Here is an 18,951-nt window from a genome sequence, read left to right on the forward strand (position 1 = left end):
GTAAAAAAAGTGGTGTGCTATTAGTGGTGAGGGAATAATTATTTTTCCCTCCAGGAAACAGTTAACATTTCAGACATATGTGGACAACATTTTGTGGCTTTTTTTTTCAGTCATGGGGAGAGAACAAGCTTTTATGACTTCAGCAGAACTGTGACAGCATGTGAAGCCAACATACCATTACTGGAAATTCATGGCGCGTTTTAGGATGGTTACCATGCACAACCTATGGCCTCCTCCATTCTATTCCATTCCTCTTGTGGCATTAAAAGAGAAAGTGTACAAATCAAATCCACACACTTAAAATGAACTTAAAACTGACAAGAAATTGCTGCCATTTCTCAGAGGGAACTGCAGAATGTTATGAACAATTTCCGAAGCATGTCGGAAATGCTTGAAGAAAGATACTTGAGCAATTTACTTTTCTTTTTAAATGTTTGTTCTGTATGTAAGAAATAACTGATGCAACGGATAGTACAGTTTTTGCTGTGGACCTCCTGTTACTCATGCTGCAGGCACAGCAGCCGCATGCCACGAAAGCTGTTGCATTGAGGATTGATCACCCTGTATGTTGGTTATACCATCTCCCAATCAAGCTATCACCTTCCAGACTAGTTTACACCTTTAGGTTTGCTACAAATAAATCTTTCATCATAACATTCATTAAAAATACTCATGAATGTAGTTGGCCTGTCATTCCTATACTCCGAAGGATATGGCTTCTTCTTTACAAGAGTCAAATGTTCACTTTGGTGTCAATTTTGGAAATGTTATTTGAAGATAACTTGAGTGAATGGCCAACTGCTGGTTTGAGTAAGCATAGCGAGAAGCGTTTAATTTTACACTCCAGTTATGTAGGGTGCATATCAGATGCAATCAGCCATCCTCCTTTGCAGAATCGTTTGAATTCAAATTGAGTATGTCATGTGGGAGTAATAGAATGTTTTTAATTGCCAAATTATAACTTTCAAAGAAAGAATCTGCTTTATAAATATGCAGTTTCAAATAATTTAAGAGATAAAGTGCAGTTATCATTGTCAAAATAAAAATTCCGTTGAAGCAGTGTATCAGTTCATTAGAATTAAATGTACTACTTGGGAAGTAAGCTACAAATTAAAATTAGCTGAAACCTCAGTAAACTGTTTTTCAGTTTTCTAGCGCCAGCAGCTGTTCATTTAACATCTGGTTGGTCTGCTGCTATTGTTCCTAAACTTTCATCAGGGTGCACCCCCTACCTTGGTATGGACAGGCGTGTGACAGTTATTTTCCGCATTGCTGTTTTTTCATCTGTTTTACTCAATTATTGATCTAAAATTACCTGAACTGGTAATATTCTCATTTTAAAGACATTCACATATAGAATAATTGGCCAATGCATAAAAAGTGATTTTCACATCATAAATTTGTAAATACTATAAAATATCCTACTGCAATAAAGTCTAAGAATTAGGTAGATTACAACAAAATAGGTAGATAAGGAACACAATTTAAAAATTACAAGCAATGAAAGGAAAAATAAAAACTTTTAACAAAATTATCAGACTTCGTCTGTGTCAGCCACCTTATTACGGTAATTACTACAAGTAGGAACTCAGTTTTTTTGGTAAACACTGTTGTTACAAGAGTTACACTGTTATGTTTTTTCTTGAACCACAAATATAGCAAAATGGTCAACTCAGGCTGATTTCATCATCTTCTTTCTTCTTCACGTTAGACACCAAGAAAAATGCTCAAATCTTAGGGATTTTTACTCATTCTCTCAAATTTTCACTCATTAGTTCCATGGCAGGTCTGAAAGATATATCTGCCTCACTAAGGATTCCAAGGGCTTGTACATCTGGTAAATTTGCATGGAGTTTATTCCGACAATATCCAGATATCTGAAGAAAATTGTCATTGGCCATCTTTTAGTTCTAGAAGATGAAATGCTTGAATGCACAAGGTCATCTGTGTCCACACCCCCTTTCGTGGCACTGTAATCCATAATTTGAATCTGCTTACCAGTTTCATCATCCAGTTTGTTTCGGTTGTGTAAAGTTGACAAAACCAGAACAACCTTTTGCTTTTTAGTAGCAAAAGAGATTACAATAATGGTTGATATGATCCAGTTTGTATTGCAATGTTAGTTCTTGAGGAAATAAAAGTTTGAAACATTTTCAGTGTTTGTACCATATTGATTATGACTTGCGTGGAAGGTTTCTTTTGTAATTCAGTTTAATAAAATAGCATCTTTATTTAAATAAAAATTTTCAAATATATTTACTGTTTCAAAATTTGATATTTTCAAAACAATATTCTAAGTCAATATCCTAGAAAAGGCTCAGTTTTTCACAACATCCTCCAAATTTACAACAAATTGTTCTTAACATCAAATAAAACAATTTTAAGTTCATTACAATACTAGTTATCTAAATATGAACAAACAGTAGAAAGATTTTGCCACTAGTCACTCCCGTTATAATGTAACTATAAGAAGATCAGAAATTTCCTTAAAATTGTTGTTGTTTAGGTTTTCAACAGTGTTCAACCCAGGTGGAACATAAAAAAATATTAATTCGTTACAGGTCCCAAGTAATGTTGTTACCATTCTCCCTTTTCCACAGGATAGTAACATTATTGAGGCCAATAATGTTACTCATTTTGTGTTAACACACTGCATTCTTTATGTACCAGAATTAATGTTGTTGCTGCTATAACGTTACATGGCTTAATGTTTCAACCAATAATGCTATTCCAATACTATTATTCCTTTTATGTTACCCAATATTGTTCATTCCGTTACTGCAGGACAACAGTACTACTGAAGTGGAATGCATAACAAAACAGTTAAATTCATAATGGGTCCCGTATAACATCCCCCCCCCCCCCCCCCCCCAGCAGGTCTGGGGTTATGAAGAGGCCCCGAGGTATTCCTGCCTGTCGTAAGTTGCGGCTAAAAGGAGTCTCACACATTTCGGCCTTTGTGATGGTCCCCTCTAGGGTTCGACATCTTTGTCCATTGGCAGTGACCACGGACTTATTTGCATCCGATATCCAGCATGGTAGCCAGCCCGTTGTGGTGGGGCCGCCATGTACCCTGTTGGTTGTAGCCCCACTGACTACACGGATTTCTCTGCTAATGCCTGCGCCATTAACTCTCCATGTATGCCAAGGGGTAGATGCCCATCTCCCTTGGGCATCGGGGACTCCCGACAATGGTCATCCTGCCAGGTGGCCTTTGCTGTGGCTGGGTGGTGCCTGTGGGGAGGGCCCCTGGTCGGAGTGGGTGGCATCAGGGCAGATGACACGCGATGTAGTTTAGTTCATCATCACTTGCTGGTGGTGAACCACCAGCAGTCTCTAAGCGATCACGAGCTCAATTCAGTGCACAGAAGTATGACCCTAAATCGTTCCCCTCCCTGGCCACACCATGGGAGGAACGTCAGGCTAAGGATGGCAGCGGATCGTATTCACCGCGGTACCTTGTATGTTCGAGAGCTGATGGGGAATCTTTCATGACGATGAACCCTCAGTTTTTTGTTGAACATTTAGAGGACAAGTTTGGGGAGGTGGAGGGATTGTCCAAAATGAGATCTGGGTCAGTCTTGATCAAAACAGCATCCTCTGCCCAGTCACAGATGTTACTCACTTGTGCCGGGTGTATACAACCCGGGACAACTGGGAGATCCGGGAAAAACCCGGGAATTTTTTCATCCGGGAGAAAACCGGGAAAAACCCAGGAATTGTTTAGAATTCCGGAAATTTTTTGTTGTTTCAGTTTTCAGTTAAATTTTTGTGATTTTTGACTGGTAAGAACCAATACTCTTAACAAAGGACATTACTGTATCCCGCTATTGCAGAATAATACTGCAGCAACAAAACATGAACGAGAGGAGAAAAGACGAAAATAAAAGTTGCAAAGGAAATGCGCCGTATACAACAACAAAACACAGTGCTCATACAAGCGTCTGCCAACAGCAAAGTGTGTCCAAGGCTTTAGGAAGACTGCAATGCGTCATAACAACAAATTGCCTCCTATGAGAATGACGTGACAACTGTTTAAATTAGATTCGTTTGAGCAGTTGTGGGCGGGCTCTTGCGCATGCGCAGTTGAGTCGCATATGAGTAGTACCTTCTTTCGCTTCTGGTTACAGAAGTATGGCTGGACGCCACTACTTAATATTGCCCCGGTTAGGAAATACAGTAAACCTGGCGCTGATGCCCAGAGCAGTCTGAGTTGTGGCGGAAAGATGGGTCGTCTCCACGTGACCTGTGTTTACGTTCAGTGATTTGGTTGTTTCCTCTTCGTTTATTGCTCTCACGTTAAATGATAACAAACTGATTTTTGCGGCCGGGAATTATCAAATGAATTAAAATACGTTTGCATAATTACGGAAGGCTAAAATATGGTATTAGTTTTAGAAATTATTTGCACCTTCCTCGCAGTCAAGCATCAATCGCCTTGCAGAACAATGAAGTTATTTCTGTCAGTTTGCTAAAGAGATTTGGCTTTCATTAATCATTTCTGCTTTATTTGAAACGAAGTGTTGAATTTCACACTATTGGCTAGTTTCAACTTTTCGCTGCATTTCAAGTGCACGTATGGCAATATGTTATAATAAAGAGCCAAACATGGATAATACAGTACTGGTACTCCAAGAAAATTTACTTACGAATCTGGACATATGAATGTGCATTTTAAGCCGAATTATGCATTTTAGTATGGTTCACGAAATTCCGATGATCTTGAAGTATTCTCTGATGTCTTGTTTCTTTTATGACATAATGGAAGATCTTTCAATGTTTTACATGTACAAACATATGGGCTTCCTGCGTCATCGTAGCTGCGTAAGCGTGGTGATGCCTATTATCTGGCATAAGTGTGGTGACGCCTATTATCTGGCACTCTTCCGACTGCTGAAACATACCTATTTCTAACAGGTCGCAGGAAAATATTGCGGATGGTGGTATGAAAAGTGTTACATTCAAACCAAATTTCCTTTTACGCAAGATGCACTATGTGCAAGAATGTACGATGAATTTCTTAAATCACAAAGCGTTTGATTCTCATTTAAATATCAACTCTTGGAGGACGACCATTTAGAAGAATTTCAAGCCCAGATCAGACATTTACGTTGTTATTAAAATTTTACTTGCGCGTTAGTGTGATGTATCTTGAAGTGTAACATGTGCAAAAAAGATAAACATTATATGTGGAAGCTTAGCTTCTCTTCCAGCTTATTAATCTTAGACGCCAATATTATATGTGAATGCTATGTACATTAATTTAAACCATTAACTTTACTTATTTGTGTGTCCGCGCTGCTTGATCTTGCTATTGGCTGACTACATCATGCGTCCTATGCTGTCAGCTGGCGAGATCACGTAACATGAGCTATGAATGGCTTACAAAAGCGCATCCCAATCTCGATTTCAGTGCTTTGGAAAGTGACATGCGGTGTTTGGTGGAATTCAAATTTATACCTGCGTACATGTTGCTGCATATCAAAGGTCTTTCAAAACGTGTTTTTTTCCCCCTGAATTTAGTTTCCTAAAGTGCCGGGAAATTCTACGTCGGTATATAAAGCCATAAACATTCTAAGAATTGATGAGTTTTACAGTGCCGAGGAAGAGTATACTGTCACTTAACATGGAAAAAGTATATTTTTAACCGGGAAATCGGGGAATTTTTTTCCTTGTCCACGTATACACCCTGTTGTGACAAGCTGGGGGATGTTTCTGTAACCATCACACCCCATAAGAGGCTTAAATGCGGTAGAGGGTATCATATTTCACAGGGACCTTCTTTTGCAGTCAATGAGCTGCGTGCCAATTTTGAGTGGCAAGGTTTACAATTTGTGTGGCGTTTCCACAGAGGTATAATAAGGTTGCCACTGGTGCCTTTATCGTGTCCTTCAAGGATGATACATTGCTCGAGAAGTTCAAGGTGATGGTCTACCGGTGTGATGTAAAGCCCTACATCCCTCCCCCGATGCGGCGCCTTAAGTGTTGGAAGTTTGGCAATATGTCTCTTCACTGTACTTCCAGTATCAAATTCTGAGATTGTGGATGTCCGTCACATGCCAATACTCCATGTGCCCCACCTCCCATCTGTGTCAACTGCAGAGGGCACCATTCGCCTTGCTCGCCAGACTGCAGGATTCTCCAGAAAGAAAGGAAAATTAGGGAGTACAAGACCCTGAAAAACTGAGCTACACTGAGGCTAAGAGAGAATTTGAATGCCTGCAACCTGTACGTTTGACATTGTCTTACGCCGCCACTACAGTTTTGGCACCATCCGCTCCGCCAACCCCAGTTGCCTCTCAGAGCCGGAAGACTATATCTGCCCTGTTGGTGGTGGGTGGGGGGGTGGCATTTCCCTCCCTGTTGCTCTCGCACCCACTTCAGGAGCAACCCCCCCTCCCCTCCCCCCAACTATCGGGGAAGTCCGTCCCCACTTCTAAGCCGGAGATGCGTAAGTCTTCTTCCTCCTCTCTCGCTGGGAAGGGATCTCTTGGGGTCACTCCATTCTGACGTTTCTCTTTGTGGGAGAGATGACACTAGTGGGAAAGATGACCCTCAAGAGTGTCTGAAAATCTCAAAAGCAGCTGGTCGTAGGGCTTCACTCTCACCCTCAGTCCCGGAGTGTGAGCCAGTGAAGTCCTCCCGGCCAGGGAAACCCAAGGAGCAGCAAGAGAAATCCAAAAAGAAGACCCCTAAGATCAAGGAAATTGCGATGGAACCCACACCACCGCTGTCTACAAGCTCTGCGTCTGAGGATGGGGTGGAGATTCTGGTGTCTGCTGAGGACCTAGATCTTGCTGGAATCTCAGACACAATGGATGTAGACTGCTCAAGCAAAAAGTCGGTGGCAGCAGGTGACTGAGGCATAAACTGTCTCATTGTATGTTCCATGCTATCCCAGTCTCATGATGTCATCCTCCAGTGGAATTGTGGTGGTTTTTTTCACTGCCTGGCTGAGCTATGGCAACTGTTAAAGGCTTTACACCTGCTATTTACATTGCCCTCCAGGAAACCTGGTTCCCAGCAATGTGGATCCCTAACCTCCAAGGGTATAAGGGATATTACAGGTACCGTAGTCTGTAGTGACACTGTGCCCCTTCAAACCCTCTTGAAGCTGTGGCTGTCAGAATAAGGATGACACAGGAAATAACTGTCTGTATGACAAACTGCCTATTGGCTTCTGTCTCGGGTTCTTCGGCCGACGTTCATCTAATGATTTTTCTGACGTTTCGCCAGCACGAGTGGCTGGCATTATCAAAGTTTCACCCTCCATTGCCGGCAATGGAGGGTGAAACTTTGATAATGCCAGCCACTCGTGCTGGCGAAACGTCAGAAAAATCATTAGATGAACGTCGGCCGAAGAACCCGAGACAGAAGCCAATAGGCAGTTTGTCAACAAGTGGCCACGAAAGCCTCAACAATTTTGTATAACTGTCTGTATATCTTCATCCAGATGTTGCAGTGCCCCTGAATGTATTAGCTGCACTGTTTGATCAACTCCCTAAACCTTTCCTACTTTTGGGAGATTGTAATGCCCATAACCCCTTGTGGGGTGGCACTGTGCTTACTGGCAGAGGCAGAGATGTCGAAACTTTACTGTCGCAATTCGACCTCTGCCTCTTAAATACTGGGGCCGCCACACATTTCAGTGTGGCTCATGGTAGTTACTCAGCCATTGGTTTATCAATTTGCAGCACAGGACTTCTCCCATCTATCCACTGGAGAGCACATGACGACCTGTGTGGTAGTGACCATTTCCCCAACTTCTTGTCAGATGTCATGGTTGAGCAGGTGACTACCAAAACTGTTTCTGCAGCAGAAAATGTGATCCCTCGCTCTTTAGGGTGCCTCCAGTGTAAGGTGGTTGCCGGAAGTCGCTGAAGCAATTAAGGAGCATCGGCAAGCTCTGCAGCGGCATAAGCGGCACACTTCCCTGGTGTACCTCATAGCCTTTAAATGGCTCCGTGCTTGCGTTCGCCAACTTATCAAACGATGGAAGCAGGAGTGTTGGGAGAGATATGTCTCGACCATTGGCTGTCCTACATCACCTTTCCAAGTCTGGGCAAACGTCTTTTTGGGTACCAGAACCGAACACGTGTTCTCGGTGTTACCATCTATGGCGTGCTATCTACCGACGGAAACGCAGTTGCTGAGTACTATGTTCAAGCCTCTGCGTCGGAGAATTAACCCTCAGCCTTTCGCACTATCAAAAGGTGGCAGGAAGGAAAAGTCCTCTCATTCATTACATGCCACAGTGAATCCTATAACGTCCCATATACAGAGTGGGAGCTCGTCAGTGCCCTTGCACATTGCCCCGACACAGCTCCTGGGCCAGATTGGATCCATGGTCAGATGGTTAAACATCTCTCATCTGACTACACGCGACATATCCTTGTCATCTTCAACTGGATGTGGTGCGATGGCGTCTATCGCAATGGCGGAAGAGCACCACCATTCCAGTGCACAAACCCAGTAAAAGCCTGCTTGATGTGGGTAGCTATCATCCCGTCAGCCTCACCAACGATCTTTGTAAGCTGCTGGAACGTATGGGTATGTCAGTGGTTGAGTTGGGGTCCTGGAGTCACGTGGCCTACTGGCTCCATGTCAGGGCGGCTTCTGCCAGGGTCGCTCTATCACTGATAATATTGTGTCCCTAGAGTCTGCCATCTGAAAAGCCTTTTCCAGATGCCAACACCTGGTTGCTGTCATTTTTGACTTGTGTAAAGCATACGACACAACCTGACATCATCATATCCTTGCCACATTGTATGAGTGGGGTCTCTGGGGCCCGCTCTTGATTTTTGTCCAAAACTTACTGTCGCTCTGTACTTAACGTGTCCAAGTTGGTGACTCCCATAGTTCCGTCCATATCCAGGAGAATGGAGTCCCGCAGGGATATGTATTGAGTGTCTATTTTTAGTGGCCATTAACTGTCGAGCAGCAGCTGTCGGACCCTCGGTCTCACCTTCTTTGTATGCAGATGACTTCTGCATTACGTATTGCTACTCCAGTACTGGTGTTGCTGAGTGGCACCTACGGGGAGGTATCCACAAGATGTGGTCAAGGGCGCTAGCCCACAGCTTCCAGTTTTCAGATGCAAAGTCATGTGTCATGCACTTCTGTAGGTGTCTTACCATTCATCCGGAGCCAGAACTTTACCGACCATCTACTCACTGTAGTGGAGACATATCAATTCCTAGGACTGGTTTTTGATGCTTGATTGACTTGACTCACTCATCTTCATCAGCTTAAGCAAAAATGCTGGCGGCACCTCAATGCCCTCCATCGCCTGAGCAACACTAATTGGGGTGCAGATCACTCTACACTGCTGCAGCTCTACAGAGCTGAGTTGACTATTGGAGTGTGATTTATGGTTCAACAGAGCCCTCAGTGTTGCATTTACTTGACCCTGTGCACCACTGCAGGGTTTGACTAGTGACAGGAGCTTTTAAGACGAGTCTGGTGACCAGCGTTACTGGTGGAGACTTGGGTCCCTCAATTGCAGACCAGACGTGCACAACTGCTCGCCAGTTACGTTGCACACATTCGTAGTTCTCCAGAGCATCTGAATTACCGCCTTCTTTTCCTGTCTGCGGCTGTCCATCTCTCGCATCGGCGGCCCAGTTCGAGGCTAATGATTGTGGTTTGCGTGTGGTCCCTTCTCTCCAAACTGGAGTCCTTCCCTTTACCACCTCTACTTGCAGTCCATTCACAAATGTCTCCATGGTGTACGCCTCGGCTGCAGCTTCGTCTGAACCTTTTGCATGGCCCTAAGGGCTTGGTTAACTTTGCCGCTCTCCAGTCACTTCCACCCGATTCTTAACGTGTTTGGGACTCTTACGTGGTTTACACCAATGGCTGATGGTCATGTAGGCTTTGCGTATGTTCATTAAGGACATATTGAATGACACTCCTTGCCAGATGGTTGCACTACTTTCACTGCAGAGCTGGCAGCCATATCTCATACTCTTCAGCACATCCACTGATGCCCTGGCGTGTCATTTCTCCTGTGTACTGACTCATTGAGCAGCCTAAAAGTTATTGACCAGTGCTACCCTTGCCATTCTCTGGTAGCATCCATCTACATCTACATTTATACTCCACAAGCCACCCAACGGTGTGTGGTGGAGGGCACTATATGTGCCACTTGTCATTACCTCCCTTTCCTGTTCGTCGCATATGGTTCGCGGGAAGAACGACTGTCTGAAAGCCTCCGTGCACGCTATAATCTCTCTAATTTTACATTCGTGATCTCCTCTGGAGGTATAGGTAGGGGAAAGCAATATATTTGATACCTCATCCAGAAACGCACCCGCTCGAAACCTGGCGAGCAAGCTACACCGCGATGCAGAGCGCCTCTCTTGCAGTCTGCCACTTGAGTTTATTAAACATCTCCGTAATGCTATCACGGTAACCGAATAACCCTGTGACGAAACGCGCCACTCTTCTTTGGATCTTCTCTACCTCCTCCGTCAACCCGATCTGGTACGGATCCCACACTGATGAGCAATACTAGAGTATAGGTCGAACGAGTGTTTTGTAAGCCACCTCCTTTTTTGATGGACTACATTTTCTAAGCACTCTCCCAATGAATCTCAACCTGGTACCCGCCTTACCAACAATTTAATTTTATATGATCATTCCACTTCAAATTGTTCCGCACACATACTCCCAGAGATTTTACAGAAGTAACTGCTTCCAGTGTTTGTTCCGCTATCATATAATCATACAATAAAGGATCCTTCTTTCTATGTATTCGCAATACATTACATCTGTCTATGTTAAGGGACAGTTGCCACTCCCTGCACCAAGTGCCTATCCGCTGCAGATCTTCCTGCATTTCGCTACAATTTTCTAATGCTGCTAATGCTACAGCATCATCCGCGAAAAGCCGCATGGAACTTCAGACACTATCTACTAGGTCATTTATATATATTGTGAAAAGCAATGGTCCCATAACACTCCCCTGTGGCACGCCAGGGGTTACTTTAACGTCTGTAGACGTCTCTCCATTGATAACAACATGCTGCGTTCTGTTTGCTAAAAACTCTTCAATCCAGCCACACAACTGGTCTGATATTCTGTAGGCTCTTACTTTATCAGGCGACAGTGCGGAACTGTATCGAACGCCTTCCGGAAGTCAAGAAAAATAGCATCTACCTGGGAGCCTGTATCTAATATTTTCTGGGTCTCATGAACAAATAAAGCGAGTTGGGTCTCACACGATCGCTGTTTCCGGAATCCATGTTGATTCCTACATAGTAGATTCTGGGTTCCCAAAAACGACATGATACTCGAGCAAAAAACATGTTCTAAAATTCTACAACAGATTGACGTCAGAGATATAGTTCTATAGTTATGCGCATCTGCTCGATGACCCTTCTTGAAGACTGGGACTACTTGTGCTCTTTTCCGATCATTTGGAACCCTCTGTTCCTCTAGAGACTTGCGGTACACGGCTGTTAGAAGGGGGGCAAGTTCTTTCGCGTACTCTGTGTAGAATCGAATTGGTATCCCGTCAGGTCCAGTGGACTTTCCTCTGTTGAGTGATTCCAGTTGCTTTTCTATTCCTTGGGCACTTATTTCGATGTCAGCCATTTTTTCGTTTGTGCGAAGATTTAGAGAAGGAACTGCAGTGCGGTCTTCCTCTGTGAAACAGCTTTGGAAAAAGGTGTTTAGTATTTCAGCTTTATGCGTGTCATCCTCTGTTTCAATGCCATCATCATCCCGGAGTGTCTGGATATGCTGTTTCGAGCCACTTACTGATTTAACGTAAGACCAGAACTTCCTAGGATTTTCTGTCAAGTCGGTGCATAGAATTTTACTTTCGAATTCACTGAATGCTTCACGCATAGCCCTCCTTACGCTAACTTTGACATCGTTTAGCTTCTGTTTGTCTGAGAGGTTTTGGCTGCGTTTAAACTTTGAGTGAAGCTCTCTTTGCTTTCGCAGTAGTTTCCTAACTTTGTTGTTGTACCACGGTGGGTTTTTCCCGTCCCTCACAGTTTTACTTGGCACGTACCTATCTAAAACGCATTTTACGATTGCCTTGAACTTTTTCCATAAACACTCAACATTGTCAGTGTCGGAACAGATATTTTCGTTTTGATCTGTTAGGTAGTCTGAAATCTGCCTTCTATTACTCTTGCGAAACAGATAAACCTTCCTTCCTTTATTTTATATTCCTATAAACTTCCATATTCAGGGATGCTGCAACGGCCTTATGATCACTGATTCCCTGTTCTGCACATACAGAGTCGAAAAGTTCGGGTCTGTTTGTTATCAGTAGGTCCAAGATGTTATCTCCACAAGTCGGTTCTCTGTTAATTGCTCGAGGTAATTTTCGGATAGTGCACTCAGTATAATGTCACTCGATGCTCTGTCCCTACCACCCGTCCTAAACATATGAGTGTCCCAGTCTATATCTGGTAAATTGAAATCTCCACCTAAGACTATAACATGCTGAGAAAATTTATGTGAAATGTATTCCAAATTTTCTCTCAGTTGCTCTGCCACTAATGCTGCTGAGTCGGGAGGTCGGTAAAAGGAGCCAATTATTAACCTACCTCGGTTGTTGAGTGTAACCTCCACCCATAATAATTCACAGGAACTATCCACTTCTACTTCACTACAGGATAAACTACTACTAACAGCGACGAACACTCCACCACCGGTTGCATACAATCTATCCTTTCTAAACACCGTCTGTACCTTTGTAAAAATTTCGGCAGAATTTCTCTGGCTTCAGCCAGCTTTCTGTACCTATAACGATTTCAGCTTCGGTGCTTTCTATCAGCGCTTGAAGTTCCGGTACTTTACCAACGCAGCTTCGACAGTTGACAATTACAATACCGATTGCTGCTTGGTCCCCGCATGTCCTGACTTTGCCCCGCAGCCGTTGAGGCTGTTGCCCTTTCTGTACTTGCCCAAGGCCATCTAACCTAAAAAACCGTCCAGCCCACACCATACAACCCCTGCTACCCGTGTAGCCGCTTGTTGCGTGTAGTGGAATCCTGACCTATCCAGCTGACCTATCCAGCGGAACCCGAAACCCCACCACCCTATGGCGCAAGTCGAGGAATCTGCAGCCCACATGGTCGCAGAACCGTCTCAGCCTCTGATTCAGACCCTCCACTCGGCTCTGTACCAAAGGTCCGCAGTCTGTCCTGTCGACGATGCTGCAGATGGTGAGCTCTGCTTTCATCCCGCTAGCGAGACTGGCAGTCTTCACCAAATCAGATAGCCGCTGGAAGCCAGAGAGGATTTCCTCCGATCCATAGTGACACACATCATTGGTGCCGACATGAGCGACCACCTGCAGATGGGTGCTCCCTGTACCCTTCATGGCATCCGGAAGGACCCTTTCCACATCTGGAATGACTCCTCCCGGTATGCACACGGAGTGCACATTGGTTTCCTTCCCCTCTCTTTCTGCCATATCCCTAAGGGGCCCCATTACGCGCCTGACGTTGGAGCTCCCAACTACCAGTAAGCCCACCCTCTGCGACCGCCCGGATCTTGCAGACTGAGGGGCAACCTCTGGAACAGGACAAGCAGCCATGTCAGACCCGTGGTTTTTGTGGACCCCAGGACACATCTGAATCCCAGGCAACAAACTTGGTGACAGGCTGGCCCAACAGGTGACGCGGAAACCGCTTCTGGAGATTGGCATCTCCGAAGCTGACTTGTGTTCTGTCTTACGCCACAGTTTTCAGGCTTTAGGAGACGGAATGGCATAACAGTACACACAACAAGCTGCGTCTTATTAAGGAGACGACGAATGTGTGGAAGTCTACCATGCGGTCCTCTCACAGGGAATCTGTTATCCTCTGCTGGCTTCGCATTGGCCATACATGGCTAACACATGATTACCTACAACGTCATGAGGATCCACATCTGTCGTCCACCTCTTGCTGGACTGCCCACTTTTAGCCTCTCTTTGGTGGACTTTTAACTTTCCCAGCTCCCTACCTTCGGCGTTGGGCAAAGATGCCTCGGCAGCAGCTTTAGTTTTACATTTTATCCGTTAGTGGGTTTATTACTTCCATGTAGGTTTTAGCGCGTGTCCTTTGTCCCTGTGTGTCCTCCACCCTAGTGCTTTTAGGGTGGAAATTTTAATGTGTTGCAGAGTGGCTGGCGTTTCGTTTTTGTTCTCGTGGTCGGCCAGCCACTGCAGTCTCCCTTCTTGTTTTACCCTTCTGTTTCTAGCGTGTCTCTGGTGTTTTCTTGTCCTCTTTTATTCCTTTTAGTGCTTGTTGCCTTTCTTTCTTTCTTGTGGTTTTTCCTTTCTTTCCTTTTTGTTATATGTTTCGTCCATTTTATTTTCACACTTGTGGCATTGTTTTATTAGGACCAAGGGACCGATGACCTTACACTTTGGTCCCTTCCCCCTCTTTTAAACCAAGCAACCAACGTATATGTTACTAATATGTTAAGTTATGGATACCTGACCAGTGGAACAATAGGCTTTGTCCGTGTGCCAGTCTCTCGGTTCATCATTACGGACATGTTGCATAGTACTCTTCCCCTCAGCTTATCAGCAATGCTTCACTGTTTATTACGGAATTTGGTATCTTCATGCTTGTATGTTTTCATTTTGACTGTCTTAAATAGTAGGCTGCAGTCGAGCTCAGCATTGTTTCTTTCGCTCATAAAGATGTGTATCAGTTATGTTGTTGTAATGTTGGGTATTTCACATCAGACATTATTTTGCCCGAGATAATTTTCTACAATTAGTAGATCAGGGAAACTTCATTCTTATTATAATTACATGAAGTTTGCTGGGTACATATATGTGAATATATTTTCCTTCCCACAAAAATTTAAACATTGCACAGAGGATCCAGTGTGCCAATAATAGTATTCTGTGTGAGACGTCTAGAACTACAGCTGTTAAGATGTAATTGTAGCATACGTGAAACTCAACTGAAAGCACCTAAACAGTTTTATTTGTTTATAAAGAAGTCAGAGACTTTATCTATCTCCATTGATTTCTGTCTAAGTTATATCAATAGAAGCTAACTAGCATAACTTCTGTAGTTGCAAAGTCATAAACTTTAAAAGTATAGATTATAAATTAAACTTCTCTTGAACATAACCAAGTAATATGTGAATCACACGACACATGTAGTATGTAGTAATTTTTGCAGAAATCTATAAAATTATATAAATTTCTAATTTCTAACAGTTGAAACTGATACAAAGAATTGTCATAGCAGCTGACAGTGATCAGTGAAGTCAGTCATAATATTTAAAAAAAAAGAAATGGAAAATTTTTTTTGATGGTAGTAGATTCTAATATTCATGAAACTGATACTGTCACAACTGGCAATGAAGAACTTTATTTTCTGGGTAGTGATAGGTTTCCTGGAAATGTTCACTTGCCTTTCAGTGTGCAGTAAAAATACACATTTTTGTAGTAGTTTTGTGATATAACAATCTTGTCAATTTTTTTTTTCCAGGTCTGATAAAGCAGGTTATAAAGCACCATGCCCAGGTCATCTACACAAGGACAACCAAAGGAGATGACCCTCCAGCATAAACCTGATACATTTAAGTGTACATTCAAGTGATAATAAAAACTCATATAATTTGTTTAGTGGTGTTTTCATCAAAAATTACATAATTTTTATTTTTTTGTTGGAACTTTTATTTTTGACCTACTAGTTTTGTCATTTGTTGTGATTTAATTATTATCTTGCAAATCTTATTGTGATTGAAGTTCACAAAAAGTTTCATTGTTGATGAATCCAGGTTGACAGTTCAGAAGTGTTCTTGGTGTCATTATTATAGAGTACTTGGATGCTATATAAAAAAAAAAGCCTAATACACACTTTTAATGTGTGTACCCCTATTGCATTCCATTTGTGAAATACTGTGTCAGGTGATGCATTAGCTGATACACTGAACTCTTTATTCAAGATAGCACAGCTCAATACTTATCTATTGATAAGTATGTAGGGTTTTTGTAGTTTCTTTTAGATTAGATTAGTACTTGTTCTATAGATCATGAATATGACACTTCGTAATGATGTGGAACATGTCGGGTTAATAAAAGGCGTCTATACAAGATATATTACATGACACTTAAAAATAATTTTTTTGTGGGGGTTGGGGAAATTACCCACTTACTATATCCAAAAATTCATCTAATGAGTAGGAGGAGTTGCCATTAAGAAATTCTTTTAATTTCCTTTTAAATATTATGTGGCTATCTGTCAGACTTTTGATGCTATTAGGTAAGTGATCAAAGACTTTTGTGGCAGCATAATTTACCCCCTTCTGAGCCAAAGTTAGATTTAACCTTGAGTAGTGAAGATCATCTTTCCTCCTAGTGTTGTAGCCTTGTACACTGCTATTACTTTCGAATTCATTCGGGTTGTTAATAACAAATTTCATAAGTGAATATATATATTGTGAGGCTACAGTGAAGATCTTTAGCTCTTTAAATGTCTGCAGGATGATCTTGGATGAGCTCCAGCAATTATTTGATTACACACTTCTGTGCAATGAACACTCTTTTACTCAATGATGAGTTACCCCAGAAAATGATGCCACATGAAAGCAGAGAATGAAAATAGGCGTGGTAAGCTAATTTACTGGAATGTATATTGCCAAAATTTGCAATGGCCCTAATAGCATAAGTAGCTGAACTCACTTTTCAGCAGATCTTCAGTCCGTGCCCCCCCTCCCCTCAGTGCAACTCCTCATCAATGCATACACCTAGAAATTTTGAATATTCTACCTTAGCTACTGATTTCTGATTGAAGTTTATATTTATTAATGGTGTCATTCCATTTACTGTGTGGAACTGTATATATTGTGTTTTGTAAAAGTTTAATGAGAGCCCATTTGTAGAGAACCACTTAATGGTTTTCTGAAAAACATCGTTTACAATTCATCAGTTAATTCTTGTCTGTTGGGTGTTATAGCTATACTTGTATCATCGGCATAAAGAACCAGCTCTGCATCTTCATGAATATAGAATAGCAAGTCATTAATATATTAACACTTACAATGCTGAGCCCTTAACTGCATGCCACTCCCTGTGTGCTGGCTGATTTTTTTCTATTTTCAACAGACTTTAAATAGCTGTAAAGGACGTTTATAATAGAGGGAAACATTCCACGTGGGAAAAATATATCTAAAAACACAGATGATGTGACTTACCGAACGAAAGTGCTGGCAGGTCGATAGACACACAAACAAACACAAACATACACATGAAATTCAAGCTTTTGCAACAAACTGTTGCCTCTTTCTTGATGAGGCAACAGTTTGTTGCGAAAGCTTGAATTTCGTGTGTATGTTTGTGTGTCTATCGACCTGCCAGCACTTTCGTTCGGTAAGTCACATCTGTGTTTTTAGATGTAAAGGACGTTTAGTTAGATACATAAAAACTACAGGTATGGTTTAAAACTTTAATGTTTCAACTTTACATGGGTTAACAGTCATGTGTATCGGGCATATACTGTTTCCAAGAAGTGACGCGGATTTCTCCTCGATTTTGTGAAAATAAATTTTTGTCAATTTATTTTTACTACTTTATTCAATTTAAAGAAGAAATAAATTTTGGAAAGTGATCATTTGACACTGAAAAGACATTTGTTATACCATTTGCACATAAAGCATAGCTACATACACATAAGCTATTTTGCGTAGTGAATCACAGTGTGATAAAGCTTGAAGCACGGGGTAACACACAAACCTACATTACACTCTCTGCACTCATAAGTATCTTCCCTCCCAGTTTTCCCAGTAATGTTCTTTAGTTTTCCACTACACAACGTCCTTGTGTTTTCTTCTCCTCTTCTGCCATTTCCACACGGTTCGGAAAATGTTTCTGCGACAATCGAGCAATCGTTGCAGATCCATGAGAATCCTCAATTCTCTCTCCTCTCTGTAACACTAATGCAGTGCAGACCTCCTCTATAAACTTCGGAGTGCTCAGTTTCTTCTCATTGATGCAATTGTGCAAAATACAACCATTGGAAACTGCCATAATTATACAGTGGAAGGCAAGCTTTCTCCACCACTTCATGTTTTGTGATCATGTGCTCCATATGAAAGACGCTGATCGAAAAGGTCCAAACCATCTTTGTTTGTTGTAATCCAGCACTGCCACTGGTTTCAACTTCTCATTGCCTTCTCTTGTAGCAGCAGGCAACATTGAGGATGTGTGCCTGGTACTTATCATCCACACATCCCTCTTGTCTTTCCATCGCAATGCTAGCACATTGTTCTTGCGGCGAAATATTTGTTCACCCTTTTTGAGTTTACCCTCTTTGAGATCCTTGGGCAATCCTTTTCTGTTTGGCATTACAGTCCCTACAAGACCAGTGTTGGCTCTAGCCAGTTCTTCGGCTAGCTGAACACTGGTGTAAAACCTTTCAACATATACAGTGTCGCCCTTACCTTGGAGTGAGCCGAGCAATCGCTTTACCACTGCAGAAGCACTGTTGTCCAGTTTATCATCCCTTCCGTGGTAAACTGCAAAGTTGTATATTTACCCAATTTTGGATTCTGCAAGAATGTATAGCTTAATGCCATATTTGTTTGGCTTATTAGCCATGTAAACTTTGAAACCTACACGCCCTCTAAAAGGACACATACCTTCATCAATGGTTAGCGCTTCACCTGGCTGATAACTTTCTTTGAAATTCCTTACCAAATCATCCAGAAGAGGCCTGACCTTATGAAAGGCATCAAAGTCTACTTCACCTTTCTTTTTTTGCTTTGAATTGTCATTTATGTCGAACATAGACAAAATAGTCAGAAATCTGTGCCTTGGCATAATATTGGGGCAAAAATTGCAGCTAACCACTGGGTCACTACACCAGTGACTGGCCATACTTGGCCTCTCGCTGATTGACATGTGAAGGATAATAGCCAGAAACGTCTTTGTTTCAGCAATTGTTAGCGTCCTCCACTGCTTGAATCTAGAATTGGGCC

General features: G+C 42.4%; 1 protein-coding gene across 1 annotated transcript in view; it reads left to right on the plus strand.

Moving 5' to 3' along the window:
* LOC126259828 (40S ribosomal protein S25) overlaps nt 1-15,598 on the plus strand; it is a 42,756-nt gene extending 27,158 nt beyond the window's left edge. Inside the window, exon 4 of the mRNA XM_049956871.1 lies at nt 15,462-15,598. Coding sequence (XP_049812828.1) covers nt 15,462-15,541 — 80 coding nt within the window. The 3' untranslated portion in view covers nt 15,542-15,598. The remainder of the gene's footprint in view (nt 1-15,461) is intronic.
* The last annotated feature ends 3,353 nt before the right edge of the window (nt 15,599-18,951 follow it).

Source organism: Schistocerca nitens, chromosome 5 (genome assembly GCF_023898315.1).
Source record: "Schistocerca nitens isolate TAMUIC-IGC-003100 chromosome 5, iqSchNite1.1, whole genome shotgun sequence".
Taxonomy (NCBI): Eukaryota; Metazoa; Arthropoda; class Insecta; order Orthoptera; family Acrididae; genus Schistocerca; species Schistocerca nitens.